At 44.9% G+C, this 19433-nt stretch overlaps 1 protein-coding gene across 5 annotated transcripts in view; it reads right to left on the bottom strand.

The window, feature by feature from the left end:
* Positions 1-19433, bottom strand: part of FRAS1 (Fraser extracellular matrix complex subunit 1) — a 308408-nt gene that overhangs the window by 55177 nt on the left and 233798 nt on the right. For all 5 annotated transcript variants that reach the window (XR_014711451.1, XM_084627181.1, XM_084627178.1 and 2 more), the window contains 8 exons: positions 18460-18707; positions 13548-13699; positions 10367-10529; positions 9312-9444; positions 7075-7265; positions 5978-6131; positions 2295-2558; positions 258-446 (listed from right to left, as the gene is read on the bottom strand). Coding sequence is in view for 4 of the 5 variants with exons in the window: in XM_084627181.1 (XP_084483307.1) it covers positions 258-446; positions 2295-2558; positions 5978-6131; positions 7075-7265; positions 9312-9444; positions 10367-10529; positions 13548-13699; positions 18460-18707 (1494 nt within the window). In the remaining variant the exon portion in view is untranslated. The remainder of the gene's footprint in view (positions 1-257; positions 447-2294; positions 2559-5977; positions 6132-7074; positions 7266-9311; positions 9445-10366; positions 10530-13547; positions 13700-18459; positions 18708-19433) is intronic.

Below are 19433 nucleotides of genomic sequence, written 5' to 3'. Positions count from 1 at the left end.
TATCCTGTAACAAGACATGACCCTTAATTACAAGAATCCAACAAAGACAAAAAAAAGAGAGTATGTGTACTTTAGATGAGAAAGATTCAGTTCACAGTTCTCATTTAAAGCAGATTATAACTGGTGCTCTCTCTCTCATTACTATAGGCAAAATGAGTCTTTTCGTTGTACATTCTATTCCTTTGGGGGGGTTGTAAAAGAGCTGGCAAAAGTTAGTTTTATTTATTGGAACTGAAAGGGTCAAGAAATTTGCTCACCTTTATTTATATCAGCTTGGGTGAAACTTTTGATGGGTCCCTTCACAGAGATCTGGACCAGGTTATCAATTTTAGTCATCTGCAGATGTCCAGTACTAGGATCTTTCTTCAGGACATATCTGATCTTCAGGTCATCCGAATCAATAGTTGTAGCTTTTAAGTGCTGACCTGTGATGTGTGCTACGGAGCCTAGATAGTAACAGAAGATACATAAACAGCCCCACTCAATCCTTCCAAATCGCTTGCCAAATCATTTTGAAAGACTGGATTCCATTATTTATAAACAACGTGTTACATATTTAGAAATTTTGTTCTTTCAAGAAAGCTCCACTTATTTCCCTCCAAGGAAAGCACTGTAGGTCCAATTTTCAAATGAAAAGATAGCTTAGTAGGTAGCCTAAATCCTGCATCGGGATGCTCAGTTTAACATTTTCTTATTAGGTGCTGATTTGAGTACCCAAATGTCAGTCCTGTTAAGGAGCCCATACTTGAAATTCAGGCTCCTCAGAGCTTGGCACTTCACCAACATGTGGGACCGACATCAGATCTAGAGTATTGGCGAATGTGTGTGTCCTTAACAACCTTGTAAAAATACCAGTACAATATAGCCTTAAAAATCTTATCCTTACTTATCCCAAACTCCCTATTATCCCAAATATGCTCACGCCCAAAAAGTTCAGTGGGAGACCTGACCCTGTTTCAGAAAACAGGAGCTCAGACAAGCGTTGCTCAGATAACCAGCTAGTGAGGGATGGGACATGCCTCGAAGGAAGAGGATTACTTGGGGGCTGGAGGGTTAGGGCACTTTTGATGCTCCACTGTTGCAGATCTTAGAAGCATGGAGTCTCATTCCTAAGCATCACAGCAAAGGACCTTCATGTCCTATCCATGTGGGGCATCAAAGCACCCACAGCACTTCCCTCCTCATTCTGAACCAAATCCTTTCCCAGTCCTCCCATCCCTGAATACAGCATGCAAAGCCCACTGGCTAATCAAGCTCCCAACGAACTGATGATTTCTGGTGTACCCTGGCACGTCTGAATATTCAAAGGCTGCACTGAATTATTCTGGATCTGGGGATATGGCAGTGGGTAATTCTGAATTCTAGAAGAACGGCTCATAGCTTTAGAGCAGCTTTCACTGTCTTCGCCATGTGACAGGGTGGAGACAGCTGGAGTTCCACTTTGGGCAACTCAGTACCAGGAAGTTTGGAGACAGTACAGAGAAGAACAACAGACTGACTACGGGGCCAGAGGAGAAAATATTGAACTATGTTAACAGGCCCGATTCTCCTCTCACACCCATGATTATCAAGGTAAACCCCACCAATGCCACCTGAATTACTCCAGCGTAGGACTGCTATGAGAAGAGCATGAGCTCCAATTATAGAGGTTGGCTAAGGAGCGGCAAAGTGTGGGGCAGAAGGAGAAAGGACATGATAGCTATCTACAAATATTTCAAGGGGAGCTGCCAGGAGGGAGAGGAATTACTTGGGGAGGTTCAGGACAGTATGACTAGGAGAAATGAATGACATTTTCAGAAAGGTTGGTTAAACCTGATCATCAGGAAAATACTGCTAATGAAGAGCTCTGGCAGGCTGTAGAAGCGTCAAGGGGACATGGCAGGAGCCCAACACTTAAGACATTTAAAACTAGACTAGACAAAGCACTTCAACTGCAGGGAACTTGCCACCTGAGGTTTGACAGATCGCCCTTGCCTGCACCATTTTTAACTTTTATTAGTCCTTTGACATGTCAAGCAACTTCTGTTGCTGTTCCTTGAAGCACAGCAATTTTAAAGGTTTCCTTCTCCCCTCCCTTCCCTCCTTCTTTCACCATTCCATCAGTTTTAAAACCTTTTTGACTTACTGGGACAGAAGCATTGGTTGAGATGTACAAAGTCAGCTTCGGGATTTAAACACGCACACTTCTGATTACAATCAATAGGAGGTGTGTGTGTCTAAATGCCTTGGCCAGCTTTGAAAATCTTGACCATTCGTTTCTATCAAGCTTGTTAGTCTCTCCACTCACTCCGTACCAGCTGAAAGCTGCAGGCCCCTGTTCACAGCTAATCTGGGTGGCTCATTCTTTGGCAGCTCCACAGAGAACTCCACTCTCCCCATCTCAGTGTACAGCCCATCCGTGAGAGAGAATCGGAACTCATCTGTCTGCGTTCTGGAACTCCCCCGCGTGTAAACAATCAGTTGGTCCAGGACATCCTGATAGGTGAAAGAGGAGCCCTGAGACAGAACACGCCCATTCTCCAGAGGCTCTGAGGAAGACTGTCTCCTGAGGAGGTGACCTGAGGAAGAATAGGCACATTAAACATAAATAGCCACATGGGAGTCTCTCTGATTCTCAGCGTTAGTGTAACATTCCAACATCAAAAACACTATGGGCTGGATTCTCTACTGCCCTACCACTTGTGTGCTCCTTGACACCTGGGAGGCCAGGCATTAACCACTACCTTTCCACACCCACTTGGCACAGGTGTTGTAAATCACTACTGAAGGCACAGGATGATGGAGTCTCTGGCCCTTTGATTCCTTACTACAGCTGGGAGAACTTTTGTGACAAATAGTAAATTCGCCCCCAAAATGCTTTTTTTAAAGACATTATTTAGGACATTTGGATCGAATTTGGTGAGTTGTGTTGGCTGGAAAAAATGAAAACAAAAACATTGAAAATGGCAAAATTAATTATGGCAAAAAAAGTCCAAATTGACATTTGAAATGTTTTGTTCAACCTGAATGGAACTGTTTTGGTTTTTCATTCCATTGAGAAAAATGGAAAAAATTCAGTTTTTGTGAGAAATTAACGGATTTATTTCATTTTATGTTTCAATTAGCTGGCCACACTGAAAGATCAATTATTCACTGAGAGTCCTTTCCTGACAACCATAGCTTGCTTGAGAGAGCCTCAAGACATTGCTCGTGGCTTTCTGATCACTACCAGATCTGGTTAGAATTTGACTTTGTCCAGAGGCTGGCCTGCTCAGATCCTCTGCCTCTCATCTCTTAGATGTAATGATTAGTTAAAATGTCTGCTGTAGTTTCAGTTGAATTTGGCATTTATTTCCTGTTTTAAAGTGTTAAGCAGTGTTTCCTGTGCACAGTTCACTTATACCTGTCAGGTGACTACTTTGCATTGGTAGGTATATCCTGGAGGCCCTTGTATTCTTCTTGAGTTACACTGGTTCAAGTGAGCTAAATGGATAGGTGTGGTGGAGAGCAGAAGCACTGAGGGCCAAATTTTAACAGGTATTTAGATGCTTATGGCTGGCTTATTTAGATGCCAGATTTTAACAGGTATTTCGAGTGGGATTCTCGAAAGCACCTAGGTGCCTAACTCCCAGGGGAATTTAAAAATGTGGTCCCAAGTCCCTGTACAAGTGTTTCAGTCCCCAGCAGATGGCCTGAGATCCCTAGGCTGCCCCACTGAGCTCTGACCATCTGGATTTGTGGAGTCCAAGTTCCCTGTCTATTCTGGGAGGTGGCAAACCCCAATGGAAAAGTTGTAGGAAACACTTCAAACTGAAACTCGTGGAGTTTTCTGTCTGCACAGGGGAAGCGATAGACCATCGTTTGTCAAATCAGTCTGCGACTTCTGGGGGAAAGGATCATTAACACAATGCACTTCCATCTAGTCTTTTAACACATCCCACCCCCACTGGACAAAGCCAGCATTTGCAATGGAGACAATAGCGCTAGCTTTTACCTCGGCCACTACCCTTTAAAAACTTTCTCTCTTCTTAAAAACAAAGATATATGAACTGGGAGTCTTTAAAACTCCCATCAAGTACTTAAAAACCAATTCCAAGAGAACTGGTGATTATTCTGGATCAGGCGATCAGCACCATTAAAGCTGTCTACACACAGAGCCATGCTGTGTCCAGAGACTCTGTTCTTCAGACAACACGGGCATGCCAGCAGGGCGGATGGGACAAATGCTGTCAGAACAGTTACTGACAACTGTGCTTGACCGCCTGTCTAATATGCAATGACTGGCAGAACCATGTCAATCGAGAGTTTTGAGGACTGGCTCTTGGGATTCATTTCTGGGGAGGGCAAGTTTCAGAGAATCTTAGACTATTTTTCTCAGGTTTTAAGTGACAAAGGTCTGATTATGCCCACGAGGGACAGGTGTGCACTGGGGGCAGAGTGGATCTGCACTGGCCCAGCTGGAGCTCCAGGAGGGATGGTGCCAGAGTAACCTGGTGCATAGGAGAGGCATGCTTGCTACACCATCCATTAGACGGGTACTGCAGAGGCTTCCCTCCTGGGCCAGCTGATTCAGCTGGCCAGGGCGGGGGGAAGTGTGGTCTTGATCCCACCTCATCCCTTTCCATTTAGAGGTGCTGGAGCCTGAACTGTGGGGTATGGTGTGGAGAATAGGGGAACGATTGCAACTACAACTACAATCCAACCCCTACTAAAAAAAAAAAAAAAAACCTGCAAGAATAAGTTGTTGTAAATAATGAACAGCAGGTTTCGGGCTGCTGCAAGTTGTTATTTCCTGGCTTCATATCCAGAGCTACACATCAGTTCAATCAGCATCGGAGGAACATGCAGAGGAATGGTTTACAGCTCAAGTGTTTGCTTTGGCATATAGAACAAAAGGATCCCATATGCCCCAGCAAAGCATAACATGGTTTTATTATTATTCTTTGACAGGTAATTTTCTCCATAGTGAAAATATATCCCAGCACTCTGTGCATTGCACGCGCTCTCTGCCGGGGTTACAAAGGGACCCATTCCAGCGGTATGCAGCAGTTAAGCTGGCTTCAAAGTGCAAGAAGTCCGACAGGTTAGCAGCGTAGCTGTGTGTGCCCCACACTCCAAAGTTGTTGTCAAGTTGTTCTGCCCCCTGAATTCAATAAAGAAAAGGAGGCAGGAAGACTGGGTAGTGGAAAGGTGGGGGTGGCCTGGGTTAACTTGAATGTCTCCTGTAGGGTCAGATCCTTAGCAGAGTACCAATCTGTGTAGTTGGGCCAGGACTGAGGGCAATGGGGGTGGCATCCTCTCCTAAACTGGCAAAGCAGCTGAGCAGCTGCTCCATGGAGGTTTCTTCAGTCCAGTGGATGAAGTAGCCCTGCGCTCCCCTACTGCAAGCCCCCTGTTGAAAGGATGCTAGCAGGCTCCATGTAGCAGCAGCTCTTCCAGCTGTTGCTTCCCTTCAGACCCATGCCATGCAGAGGCAGTACTCCTGTGTGTCTCCCACTCCTTGTCAGGTGACACCCCCCCGCTTGCATGGCCAGGCGGAGCTGGAAGGCCAGGAGGAGGGGAACGCAGTTACCTGATCACTTTATAAATCGATTATTCATTTTCTAGTCAGAATGCAAAGTAAGCAGGGAGAGAGGCTTGTGTGCCATGGTGATGAACTCCGTGCTGGCCACTGCCACTGAACTTGGCCCCCGGCTGCGGGTAAAACCCATGTCTGGGGATGCTGTAGCAGGGCAGGCTGATGGAAAAGAGCAGCCTGAGAGAGATGGGTCTGGCGGTACTGCCACTCTCCCACCCCAGACCAGTCCCTCCTCCCCCTAGCCATAGACCCTGTGTCTCCTCCAGCACAACATCCACCAAAAGGCCTCTAAAAACCCTCAGGAACTGGCCTGTCACGAAGGGTTAAATCGCCCCTGGATTAGCCAGCACATACGTATTTTACGTGAACAAATCAGGCCTGTCTCACAGCAAGAGATATTCCACCTATGCTCGGTCTTACCATGGTCAGGCTTTTTGGTAACTACAAAGACCAACTGCTCATCTGGAGTGTCCAAGTCCTGCAGGCTTAGGGAGGTATTGCTGATCACCACCCCCGAGCTGCCGTGCACTCTGACAGGCACCAGCGTCATCTTCGGGGGCTCATCATTCCGCCGCTACAGAAACACAAAGACAGGCAGGATGTCCCAGAAGAAAACTCACTCACAAGAAGGGCAAACTCACCATGAAGATGTAGTAAAGAGGAAATTCCCCTGAGATAAAAATACACACCCTTTACTTGTTTTACTGTTCACAGTTTTAAGTTTGTTTTTTTTTAACTAAAGTGTTGTAAGAGTCTCCTGCAAGTTGGTCAAAGTCCTGCCTCTTCCGAGATGGAGGGGGACCAATAAATGCCTTTGCCATGCGCTCTGAGAAAGGGGAATTGGTGCATAGTTGTGTTGCCCAGCAACAGAGCAACAGATTGTTATGCAGTCACACTCTGATCCCCCGTTTTCCCCTTGCTCCATGGGAAAGCCTATCGAAGGGAGACTGTGTAGCCTTGTGGCCAGAGCACCAGGATGCGACTCAGGAGAGCTGGGTTCTATTGCCAGTTCTGCCATGGGCCTCCTGGGTGATCATGGGCAAGTCACTTCCCCTTCTGTGCCTCAGTTTTCCCCTATGTAAAATGGGGATAACAAAACTGATCCTCCTTTGTAAACTACTTTAAGATCTAAATTTGAAAAGCGACACAGAAAAGCCGGGTATTCTTATTATCTATGCCAGCCCCAGGTGAATGTGTCATCTCTGCCAGCACTATAGCGGATTCATATTATTTCCCTGCTCACACTAGCCTAGCTGCCCTGGCTGGTGTTTTGGTGGGTGAAGCTATCCACTGCCTGCCTGCCACATAGGGGAGCGGGGGCCCTGTAATTGCGGTAGTGAGCAGAGAGGCGTAAGGGGGCACCTTATCCTCACTCCCTCCCCTGCATGGGTATTCAGAGCGCGGCACAATCTGGTGCTAGGTCAGCGGTGGCAACAAGACTTGAAAAGCCATCCACATCGTTGGGCGTGGGGCAGGGCTTAGTTAACCACACGTCGTATTCCTTCGACGGCGTGTACCTGGATGGTGATGTTGACGCTGTGAGTCTCGGACCGGCTGAAGCCATCGCTCACATAGAATGCAAAGAAGTCATTAGTTGGCTCGATGCTTTCATGGACGCTCTGAAAGTAGTAAATACTGTTCTCCAGCACGTCGTGAATGGAAAACGATGCATCTGAGCCTGCAGAGCCCCCAGGGCCAAAAGTACCACCTGGAAACAAAGCACCATCTGTGAAAAGATGCTCGTTTCACGAAGAAAACAACGGGAGTAAGGAAACGATCCCAAGTTCTGCTTTCCCATTCCTGGAATTGATTGTTAATGTGTCTAGTGACCCACCCAGAAAGCTGCTTCTTTGGCACTACGAAATGTAAAGATCTTGTTGTTTTACATACAGCGGCTGGCTTCAGTCCCCTTTTATGAGGTTTGCCTTCCATGATGAAGCAGTTACGAATGCACCATCTTTCCCCAGCAGAACCAACAGCCCAGCTCACCCGTGCAAAAACAGTTTGGCTGTCATCCATTAAAGGTCTGTTTAATCAGAGAAGCTCAGTCTTTTTCAAAACACTGACTTATAATGGCTCTTCCATAGGATACAGTGAATATGTCTTGCTTAGCTGCCTGCAGGCCCCAGAGGAAAAACAATTGCGATTGCTGTTATAAACCACTACACATTTGCGATCATGTACCACACAGAGGTATCTTAGAAACCACAGTTCTTCCCCTGTACTTAGAATACAAAGTAACTGCGATAACTGTGTGATATCTTCTGGCAAACAATGCCCCACTGTACTTCACGTAGCTGTGTTTGGAGAGTGCCTAATTTGGTCTGGTGGCTACAATTATCATGAGAACTTTGCTCATGTCTAAACTCTGAGTCCCCTACAACCTAATCTATTAGAAAGAGAAAAAACATCACAGCAGCTGAGTGATTTACAGTTTGTCCCCTCCATTCCCTGGTTCTAATCCTGGGAGCATTGATGGATTTCAAATTTCCTTCCCCAATGACTGCTTTTACAGGGGAGAGGGTGAAACAAACATCTCCGCCATTAAGGTCTCCCTGATGAGACCGAAGCAATGAAAAAAAACAGGTTACGGCAATGAAAAAGACAGGGATTTACCAGTGTCCTAACAGTAACACGGGCTTGTAAATTAACACAGTCCAGAAGGGATGCTGACAAGCCAAGCCCAGAACAATAGGAAAGGCTAGGAAAGAGGTTTAACAACAAAAAGAAAAAAAGGTTGTTACTCAGATTTGTTTTACTCAGTCCTCTCAAAGGCAAAGCTCTCATGTATCTGCCTGCACAAGGACAGGGCAAAAGCTGAGGGCTGGATTGTATCTTTAGGGTCCCCAAGCCGGGGGAACTCTCTGTATGAAGATCTCCCACTTTACGGCGTCTTACCCACCAGGCAGGGGGTGGAAGAAGCAAAGGAAGGTTAATGCAGGTAGAATTAATTAATTTCTCTGCAGAGTTCCTTCTATGCTGGGGAACTGCCCCTCACAGGGGGATCCCAACAGGAAGTGCTGCCTAAGAAGTCTCTGATAGCTCAGCTCCAAAGTAACTGTACTGCCAAAGAGCTGGATCATGGCCAGAGGGAAGCAAGGGCTGCTGCAGAGGCATCAGATACCCGAGCTACGTGCATAACTTGTGGGATCTGCAAGGTCTGTGAGCCAAGCCATTGGGTTCTTCAGTGCAGCCCTCCAGGATACGGGGAGCAACCAACCGCATAGGGGGAAAAGGAAATTATAGGCAAAGGAAACTGGGACCAACCACTCCTGATAAGAGCATCTGCATGATTTAGGAGCACAAGTTCCAGGAGGAATGTCCACAGATAATATGAGAATCTAAAGCTCAGGTCCTGCAGCGAAATAAGAGAAATAATAGCAGCCACGCTTTGCAGCTTAGCTAGTTTTAAAACTGCAGTGCAACATTTATTAGTTGGAGTCAGGGAAGGATTTCTATGGATAACAAGAACAGCCCAAGTTACAATAGTAAATATTAAAAATTAAACAAGGTCTCTGTAAAGGATGTAAACCCCCTTGCTGGGACAACCTCTAACTTTTGAGGGTTAGAAGGAAACTTTCCCTGGGGCAGGTTATCTCACCACTGCTGACTGCAGGGTTTCTCTGAAGCAGATGGTGCTGGCCATTGTCAGAGACAGAAACATGGGGTACCCCGTGCCTCATCCAGTCTGGCAATTCCTGTGTTGCCATTTCCTGACCAAATACAAGGAAAAACAGGTGTAGATACAGTTTACCTGTCCTTGTGTTTTCAATGTACCCATATATTGGTAGCGTAATTATTGTAACCATTAGGTCATCTTTGGCTGTATCATAGTCAGTGGCTAGGAGATGGTGAACTGACAGCGGTACACTGCCTCCCTCATCAACCTGAAAAAAAAAAAAAACAAGGTAAAAAGAAGCGGAACAAACATGCTTCTGAAACAAAAACAGGTTCAATAACCATTGCCGAATGGCCTTTATCAGCAGTTCAAGGAGGATTTCATCACACGAGTGTCTTAAACTTATCCCTTTACCTGTTTCTGCACGAATTCTCTAGCTCACTCTTACTACAGGTCACCGCTGGAGTATGCAGGGGGATAAATCCCAATTCTTCCCCTGACACTGCATGTTTTACAAAAGTTCCTGCCCCTCCCTACCCATAGGATATAAAAATCCAATGTAACGCTGGGGCTAGGTTGAGTAAGAGCTTATCTTGCCCCAGCAGCAGTCTGCATGCCACTGGGCAAGTGTCAATACAATGGGAGTGGTCTAAGCAGCAGAGTGTACCCCGCAGTGTCACAGTGACCTGTTGGGGGTTGTGGTTTGCTCAGTGGGTTTGATGGCTAAGGATGGGGAGTGGAAAGCTGGGAAGGGAGGGAGAACACATTAAAGGGTTCAGATAAGCACTCTGAAATGGGACATGCTGAGCCAAACTTCCAGATGTTTTTAGGTTCATCCATCCCGAGACTTGTGTGTGTCACCTGGTGATACAATGAGCCAGATCCCCAAAAAGTGGAAAGCAGCACACTGCCACGGATATCAATGGAGGCACACTGATTTACACCAGTGGAGGATCTGTGCAATGGAAATGACTGGATGAGGTTCAGGGACAAGGTGGTACTGTTAACTTCACCAGATAGTTTCACAACACTTTAAACATACAAGATTGCACGTGAGACACCATGCTTTCTCGCATCTGTACTAGACACCAGTTCACCATGGTTGCACAGCAGCCAGGAAAATAACTGTTCAATTGTTTACGTCACACGTGCTTCTGCTACAACTTCCTACATTCTGGGCAATTACTCACAGTGATAAGGTCAGCAAAAGCAATGATCGAAGGCTTGTTCTGGACAGAGGCGATAGTGATGGTAAACATCTGGCTGTCGAGCCGATTATTGTCAGCATCGAAGACATTGAAGTGGAAAATATCTGTGACTGGCTGATTGTCAGTCTCAAACTCAGTTGAGTATCTGTATCAAGAATCAGATCAGCGAGTCAGACAGACAGCCTGCTGAAAGGATTTCACTTCCTATGTTTAAGAACTGTGCGGGCAGGAACATGCCTCTTTTCAAGGAGATAACAAGTCAATCCTTTCCTCCTCTATCTCGTCCATCCAGCAAGAACGAATATTTTCCCATGTCCTTGGGCGAGTGATGTTGATCAGGAAAAGGCGGGTCTGAGCGTGCTGGCTAGTCAGCCATAGTGAAAAACATTCAGATCATTTTTCACATAGCGCATTGCAAACCCGATGTGCAATCATGCTCTGAAAGACTCTCAGGGAAAGCAGGACCCAACACTGGGGTGGTTAGGGAAGAACACGGGAGGTGAAGGTTATTGTACAATGAGAGTATTGTCCCAACAGATCAAACCTGCCTTTCCTGAAAGAAATATGGTTTCATTTTTCTTTTCTTCTAAACTTTTAAATCTGGACACTTGTCTCCAGTCCACCTGCATGGCAGAGACGTGGAGTGGGACTTTCAAAAACACTCAGCATTGGCCTACCTCTGCTTCTCACTGAAGTCAACAAATTCTCATCATCTTCAGTAAAAGCAGAGGCAGGCCAATGTTGAGCACTTCTGAAATGCTACTGTTTCTATCATGATTTTTCTGTGATTTTTATTCACTGACTTATTTATAAGTTTCAGAGTAACAGCCGTGTTAGTCTGTATTCGCAAAAAGAAAAGGAGTACTTGTGGCACCTTAGAGACTAACCAATTTATTTGAGCATGAGCTTTCGTGAGCTACAGCTCACTTCATCAGATGCATACCGTGGAAACTGCAGAAGACATTATAAACACACAGAGACCATGAAACAATACCTCCTCCCACCCCACTGTCCTGCTGGTAATAGCTTATCTAAAGTGATCATCAAGTTGGGCCGTTTCCAGCACAAATCCAGGTTTTCTCACCCTCTGCCCCCCCCCCCAAACTCACTCTCCTGCTGGTAATAGCCCATCCAAAGTGACCACTCTCTTCACAATGTGTATGATAATCAAGGTGGGCCATTTCCTGCACAAATCCAGGTTCTCTCACCCCCTCACCCCCCTCCAAAAACCACACACACAAACTCACTCTCCTGCTGGTAATAGCTTATCCAAAGTGACCACTCTCCCTACACTTTGGATAAGCTATTACCACGGTATGTATCCACGGTTTCCACGGTATGCATCCGATGAAGTGAGCTGTAGCTCACGAAAGCTCATGCTCAAATAAATTGGTTAGTCTCTAAGGTGCCACAAGTACTCCTTTTCTTTTTGACTTATTTATGTGCTTAAGCATTATCACCTTCAGTCTCCACTTTGCTGATGTTAATACACAAATGTTCTAGCAGCATCATTCCCCTGTACATAGTTGTTCAGTCTAGTCTGTGCATGTGTATGAAACTACATCTATATTGTTTGGAAGGATACAGCAATGCATGGATCTTAGTTTGGTGTCATACAGCAAGAGCAAGTATTGGCTCCTTCTGTGTACGAGCCAATGACAGGCTCAGCTTTGACCCTGTCTGGAAGGGAAATCCACAAATCAGTGGTGCAGTTTATTAACATAAGAATGGTCACACTGGGTCAGACCAAAGGTCCCTTTAGCCCAGTATCCTGTCTTCCGACAGTGGCCAATGCCAGGTGCCCTAGAGGGAATGAACAGAACAGGTAATCAAGTGATCCATCCCGTCGCCCATTCCAAGCTTCTGGCAAACATAAGCTAGGGACACCATCCCTGTCCATCCTGGCTAATGGCCATGGATGGACCCATAGGTGCCAACGTCTCCTGGCGCCGGTGGGTGCTCGCGCGCCCCCACCCCACCCCGCCCCGACTCCACCCCAGCCCTACCCCCATTCCAACCCCTTCCCCAAAGTCCCCGCCCCAACTCTTCCCCCTCCCTGCCCCTATTGGACTCCTTCCCCAAATCCCCGCCTCCTCCCCTGAGCGCTCCACGTTCCTGCTCCTCTCCCCTCCCTCCCACAGCTTGTTACGCGGCAAAACAGCTTGTTATGCGGCGGCAAGCACGGGGAGGAGAAGCAGGGGTGCGCCGTGCTCAGGGGAGGAGGCAGAGGCAAGCTGGGGAAGGGGGGCGGGGAGCATGGCTGCTGGTGGGTGCAGAGCACCCACCAATTTTTCCCCATGGGTGCTCCAGCCCCGGAGCTCCCACGGAGTCAGTGCCTATGGATGGACCTATCCTCCATCAACTTATCTAGTTCTTTTTTGAACCCTGTTGTAGTCTTGGCCTTCACAACATCCTCTGGCAAGGAGTTCCACAGGTTGACTGTGTGTTTTGTGAAAAAAATACTTCCTTTTGTTTGTTTTAAATCTGCTGCCTAATAATTTTGTTTGGTGATCCCTATTTCTTACGTTATGAGAAGGATTAAATAACACTTCCTTATTTACTTTCTCCACACCAGTCATGATCTTACAGACCTCTATCATATCCCCCCCTTAGTTGTCTCTTTTCCAAGCTGAAAAGTCACAGTCTTATTAATCTCTCCTCATATGGCAGCTGTTCCATATCCCTAATCATTTTTGTTGTATCACTTTTTCAGCATGGATAGTTAGAAAACACTGTTTCCTGTTGGAACAGGAGGATACCACTGTTCACACAATACAAGCCAAGTATAGGAGAGACATAAATTAGGTGTCAAATGTTTCATGACTGGAACTACTTCAAGTAAAGGATTTTTTTCTTTTATATCATCATATTTGATATTGCCTAACTAAAAAATCAAAACGACAACACATATAGAGACAGATTTTGAAGATATTCAAGCTAAATAGCACTGTGTGAGTGCAGCAATACCCTATTTTGTATACACAATCACGGTCATTTTTATTATCACAAGATACAACAGTGTAGTTATGAGACACCGTATCTGCTATAATTTATAAATACTGTATATCCCAACATTAATAACATATGTTCCCTGCAGATGGTGCTCTGAAATTCTCGCTGAGCCCAACAAGATACGGTGTGGTGAAAAATACGTGTTTATTACCTGATTCTCTGGTTGTTGATATCGTCCATGGTGAAATTATAAACCTCAGAAAGCTCTTCAGAATGCTGCCCAGGTGTGGTCCGCATGAGGGTGCCATACATGGGCAGAGAAATTAACTGAATTCTTATTTTCGAGCCAGCAGAATTATTGTCCTAATAAGAAAAGCAAGGCCAAGCAGCAGTGTTTGCTTTTGTTTCTTTATGGTGAACATGAAAGAAAAAAGTCAAGGGGTGAAATATATAGATACTGGGCTAGAGCCTCAAGTAATGTAAACGGAGCGCCTTTCATTTCAATGGAGCCGTACTGATTTACACCTGCTGAGAATCTTGCACAACGTGTACCTTCATTCTCTCATAACTGAGAAAGTGTTCTATCTATCTGTGTCACACACACACACTCCTTGGGGTATAAGTCGAGCGTATTTCATTTTCAAATCACATTAAACACCAGAATTAAAAGTAGAATTTACCTTCCCAATAATACCCAGTTGCTGCCCCCTCTCCCCCAAAAGGTGGACTGAAACATAATTTCTATATGGCAGAGAGAATATACAGAGACTGAGCTAAATTCAGCTCTTCGTTACACCAATGTAAATCTGGAGCAAATTCTATTGAAGTCAGTGGGTTAGTTCTGGATTTACACTGGCACACTTAAGAGCTGCACTTGGCCCATTTAACTATATTATGCGTATCCAACTGTATGATATTATATTGACGTCTGCATCTTTATTAAAAAGTTTCAGGTGACCACATATACAACAGTGTCAAAGTTTTAAGTCACCGTAGCCTCAACATACAAATAAATAAGCCTCTTTCCCGCAATTGTAATTTCACTGACTTCAATGGAAGTAAGAAAAGCAGGTTTTGACCCATAGACTTTCATTACATACATTAAGGGAGCAAGATTTATGTTTTACATAAGATTTGAGTGCCCACAAAAATCAGACACCTAATGTCGACTTTCGATCATTTCACCTTCCTCCACCACAAACAGTACTATTAAAGTGATGGCACCTGAAATCCTTTTTAATGTATTAAAGTGTGTCTGTACTCTGATCTCTTTTCCTGGGTCCTTTTAAAAATGATTTCCCAACAGTGTAGTCAATGCAAATCTGATAAAATGCCCTAACATAAATTTTTCAGTGCACTGAGTGGTGATTTAACCATATAACCACAAGTGAAATCCCCCAACTGCCATGTGGAAAACCTCATTGAGTGACATCAGCCTAAGTGACATCAGTTTATGTAATTACGTATTGTTCATGATATCACACCAGTGATGCCAACTCTTGCCACATGGGTGTTTCTCTTACAGCCGCAGCTCCTGCAGTCACGTGATTATGTGAGACTCTGCTTTCATTTTTTAAAAAAAGTGTCTAGCCTTCATGGTGGCAGAGAAAAGCCTGAAAACATGAACCTAGAAACCAGAAAGCAAAGAAAAAGTCACCATGTATTATTTTTTAAAAATCTTGTGATTTTTAAGCCAAAGTCATGATTTTTGAATGTTTGGGGTTGGCAATAGTCATACTGTGACATACAAAAGGCTGTTATTTCTAAGAGTATGACAGGCTACCCTCTAGGACAATCGCATACTAGCATCAACCTCCTGGACACCACGATCAGTTTCAGCAATGGAACCCTACAGACAACTATATACACCATACCTACCTTCATAGACCCAGTAACCACTCAAACACATCAAGAAATCTGTTATCTGCAGCCAGACACTCAGATACCACAGAATATGCTCTGAGAAGGAAGTTCGGGATATATACCTTAACACACTTAAAATTGCCTTCACCAAAGAAGGACTGACTACCAGAGAAATAGATCACATCATGGAACAGACCAACCAACTATGCTGAGAGAACTTGCTTCATTTTGGAAAAAATACCAACCCTATGACTGCACACCCTTAGTTATCACCTACCACTCTGCACTGGCACCCATATGAAATATCAAACAATTACAACCAACACAGTCCTTACTCAATTACAATCCAAACCCCTTCTTCTGGCCTTCAGACAACCCTCCAACCTCGCCAAGCTCATTATCAGAAGCAAGCTCCCTAGAGACCAGGCCACACCAACTCAAAGCAGCACCAGACCCTGCCATAACAACAGATGCAAAACCTGCAGACACATCTCCACTACTACAATGATCAACACTGCCCACAACACACCTTTCAAGATCCATGGGTCCTACACATGCCTGTCACAACATATGGTGTATCTCATCCAGTGCACTAAATGCCCTGACAACAACTATTTATGTTAAACAATCTATTGCACCTTGTATGTAGCTGTGAAGCTTGAGTACCTTTCCAAAACCTGAAAAAGAGTTCTGTGTAGTTTGAAAGGTTTTCTCTTTCATCAACAGAAGTTGGTTCAATAAAATATATTACCTCGCCCACCTTGTCTCTCTCAGGTATTTGTATGTTATTTGCAGAACAAAGAACAGGCAAGTAAATTACTCAGCTGTAGAAGTGAACTAGTGGGATTTTAAACCAGGGGAGCATAGGGTCAAGTAATCTGTGTCTTCATCAGAACCTGAAGAGGAAATTATAACTCCCCCAACCTAACTTAAAAGTTGTCAGCTTTAAACCATTACATAAGATATGGATGGGACTCCCACATCTGCATCCTCCAAAAACTCCCCCTCTCCTGTCTTACTCCAACTCCTACACCCACCCCCCCCCAATTGTCTCCTCCACAAAAATTTGTATGACAGCTCCCGGTGTTGCTTTTCCTCATCCAGAAACCACCACCGGGACAGTTGTTCTGCCTCCCTCATGAAAACTTTGTGATAGTTCCCATTGCTGTTTTTCCTCAACACACACACCAAAAAACCTCATCCCAATCATCGGCTCGTTGATGCCTTTTCCCCTTCCAAGCGCTCAGGATAACACCGACCACATTTCATCTTCAAAGAGCTTTACAGATATGAGGTAACGTTTTCAAAAGTGCCTAAGTCCTATTCTCAAAAGAGACATAGGCGCTTCGGAACCTAAGTTCCATTGACGTTCAATTAAAAATAGGCTCCCATGGGCCAGATTTTCAGTGGTATTTAGGCACTTAAAAATGCAGATTGGCACCTAGCTGGATTTACAGAAGTGCCGAAGTGTATGTCTAACTGAAAAACAAAAACACAACCCCACAGCAGCGCACCTGAGAGCCCACGTCATGTCAGGTTTGTGCTACAGGGCTGAAAATAGCAGTGTAGCTGTTCCGACTTGGCTGCAGCCTCGGCTCCGAGATCCCCCTGCTCACGTGTTTTCAGAGCCAGGGCTGCAGCACAAGCAGGAACGTCTACACGGCTCTTCTTAGCCCCACAGCACGAGCTCCAGGAGTCTGTTGACCTGGGCTCTGAGACTCGCTGCCCTGAGGTGGGTTTTTTTTCGCTGCTTAGGTACCTAGCTCCCATTTAAGTCAGTGGAAACAACTACACACAGGGGAATGATGCTACCCTGCTTAGGCACTTTTGTAAATGCCAGTAGTCACCTATCTGCCTCTTTAGGTGCTTAAATACCCGAGTAAATCCATCCCTAAATCACTTATGAAAGTGGGACTTAGGCTCCTGAGGCACTTCGGCTGAAGTGGTGCGTGGACTTTGTAGTAGTCATCTCGACAGGAGCGAATTTGACCCTGGGTGCCTTTCTGGGCTATTAGGTACAATAAGTATATATTCCAGGAGCTCATTCAAACCTGTACTAAGTATCCAAAGGGCTAGTACTTTAAAATGCAGAGCAAGACATGCTGTTAATAAGCAGGAACGACCCCCTAGGGGCCATTTTAATCTGTCAGATGAACAATTTTCAAGCTGCAATGGTCTATTGATTCAACAGACTTTTATAATTCTGTGATTTTTATAGGCCAGAATATTGGCTCAACAGATAGTAATACACGATGGGGGAAATCATTTGGCTTTTTATTTATGTTTTAAGTCAAAGCAGTTTTGTTTTTTTTTAATTTTGCGTTTTAACAAAGACCAAAAACGTATCAGAAATGAGTGAACTTCAGTACAAGGTGGGTAAGGTAATATCTCACTCTGCGTAAGCTCAAACGCTTGTCTTTCTCACCAAGAGAAACTAGTCCAATAAAAGAAATTACCTCGCCCGCCTTGTCTCTCTGATATCCTGGGACCAACGCAGCTACAACGCTGCATGAATTTTTGTATGTCATTTAAATCTGTAAAACTTGAAAGAGACCAAGGAGATTTTTTTGGAGAAATGGTGCAATAATATTGCTTTCTGGATCTGACACCTTTATATGGGTATGTCCCATGTTTCTACCCAAAGCCTTTTTTTTTTTTTTTTTTTTTTTTTTACAATTAAGTTATATAAGCCCTGAAAATAGGCCATTAAAATGCTTATAGTCCCTTAAATTGTGAAGCTTGTGTACAGGTCCCGTCTACGAAATCCACTGCTAATTCCATTGCTACAAAATCCATTGCTTCTAGCAAAGCACCACACTTCTGTGACACCATTGATACTGGAAAACTCACAACATACGTAAGCAATGTATCACAGCATGATGTCACAGAATTCCAGGTCCTTCTTTAGCAAACCAGGAAGAGCCAGTCAATATCAGGGAGGGAAAAGAAGTTTTAAAGAAGATTATTGCTGAGCAAACTCACAGGCCCGGTTAGTGAGGGTGTTTGGTGCATAAATATGGGATTAACTCAATTTTCTCTTTTGCTTTGCAGTTCACCTTTACTTCAGTCAAATATGTATAGCCTTGAAAATCTGGTAGGATGAAAGAGCTCATTATTCCCTTTTTGGCAGCTGTAGTCAGGGTATAGTAAAAGGTTGAAGTATTTGACAAGTATCAACATCCTGTAGGTGCAGTGGTCTCCTGAGGGGAAGGAAGCTAACTGAATGCATTGGGTTTAGGAAGGAATGGATACAAACTTACAATGTAAGCAAGGTGTGATCGGGAGAGAGTCACAGAGCTTTTACTAGCCACCGTGACGGTCAACGAGCAGCCAGGGGCCAGCCGGGGACCTTCGCTATCCATCAGGGATACTTCAACTTTCAGCACCGTTGTTGCAGTGGTAACGCCGTCAGTTACGGAGATTTCCATGCTGTCCTCTGCTACTGATGAGCCATCGTGGACATATTGTAAAGCATTTCGGCTGACTTCCTCATACGTGAAAGTGTCTCCTTCCCAAAAAGAAATATAAAAACAGTGATGACTCTATCCACTGCATGAAATTAATACTTTAAGTTCAGATCAAATGCCTCGGGCCCAGATGAAGCAAATCACTTAAGCACATGCTTATCTGGTATTTGATGCACCCTTTACAGCTGTGTGAGCTCTGATTCTATCTGAGGGTTTCATTAGTGAGCTAGAATGTATGCAGGGAGAAGCCATAACCTTCATAGTGGTACAGAAAAACTGTGACAAAATGAGTAGTATTTTAATAACAAACTTTCCCATTTCTTATCAGCGCAGCATTCTTCTTTTCCTTCCACGTCCTTCTAAAATCCACATCTCTCGCCAAGGCTTCCAACACCAGGGCTACTCCCTCCCTATCTATTCTTTGTATTGCTTTCCCATTATCCCCATTTTACAGATGGGAAAACAACTTGCCTAAGGTCAACCAGCAGGCCAGATGCTAAGCCAGCAATAGAACCCAGATCTCCTGAGTCCCAGTTCAGTGCCCTACCCACTAGGGAATGCTGCCTCCTGGATCAACAGAGCTGGGACTTGATTTGGAGTCTCCCCCTTTCCAGCTGAATGCCCAAACCACTGGGCTACTGAGGGGTGGGGAGTCGCTTTCTCTCCATGGCAAATTTTGAGAGGTCTCAGTTTCGTCCAGATACAGAATGGGAAAATTTCTGGTGGACAGGTGAACTGGTACCTGCCCAGCTTTAGTGAACGTGTTC

The sequence above is a fragment of the Lepidochelys olivacea genome (assembly GCF_965140295.1).
Source record: "Lepidochelys olivacea isolate rLepOli2 genome assembly, chromosome: 4".
In the NCBI taxonomy this organism is placed as follows: Eukaryota; Metazoa; Chordata; order Testudines; family Cheloniidae; genus Lepidochelys; species Lepidochelys olivacea.
Note: the sequence above shows the minus strand (reverse complement) of the source record. Positions and strands in the feature narration are given on the sequence as shown.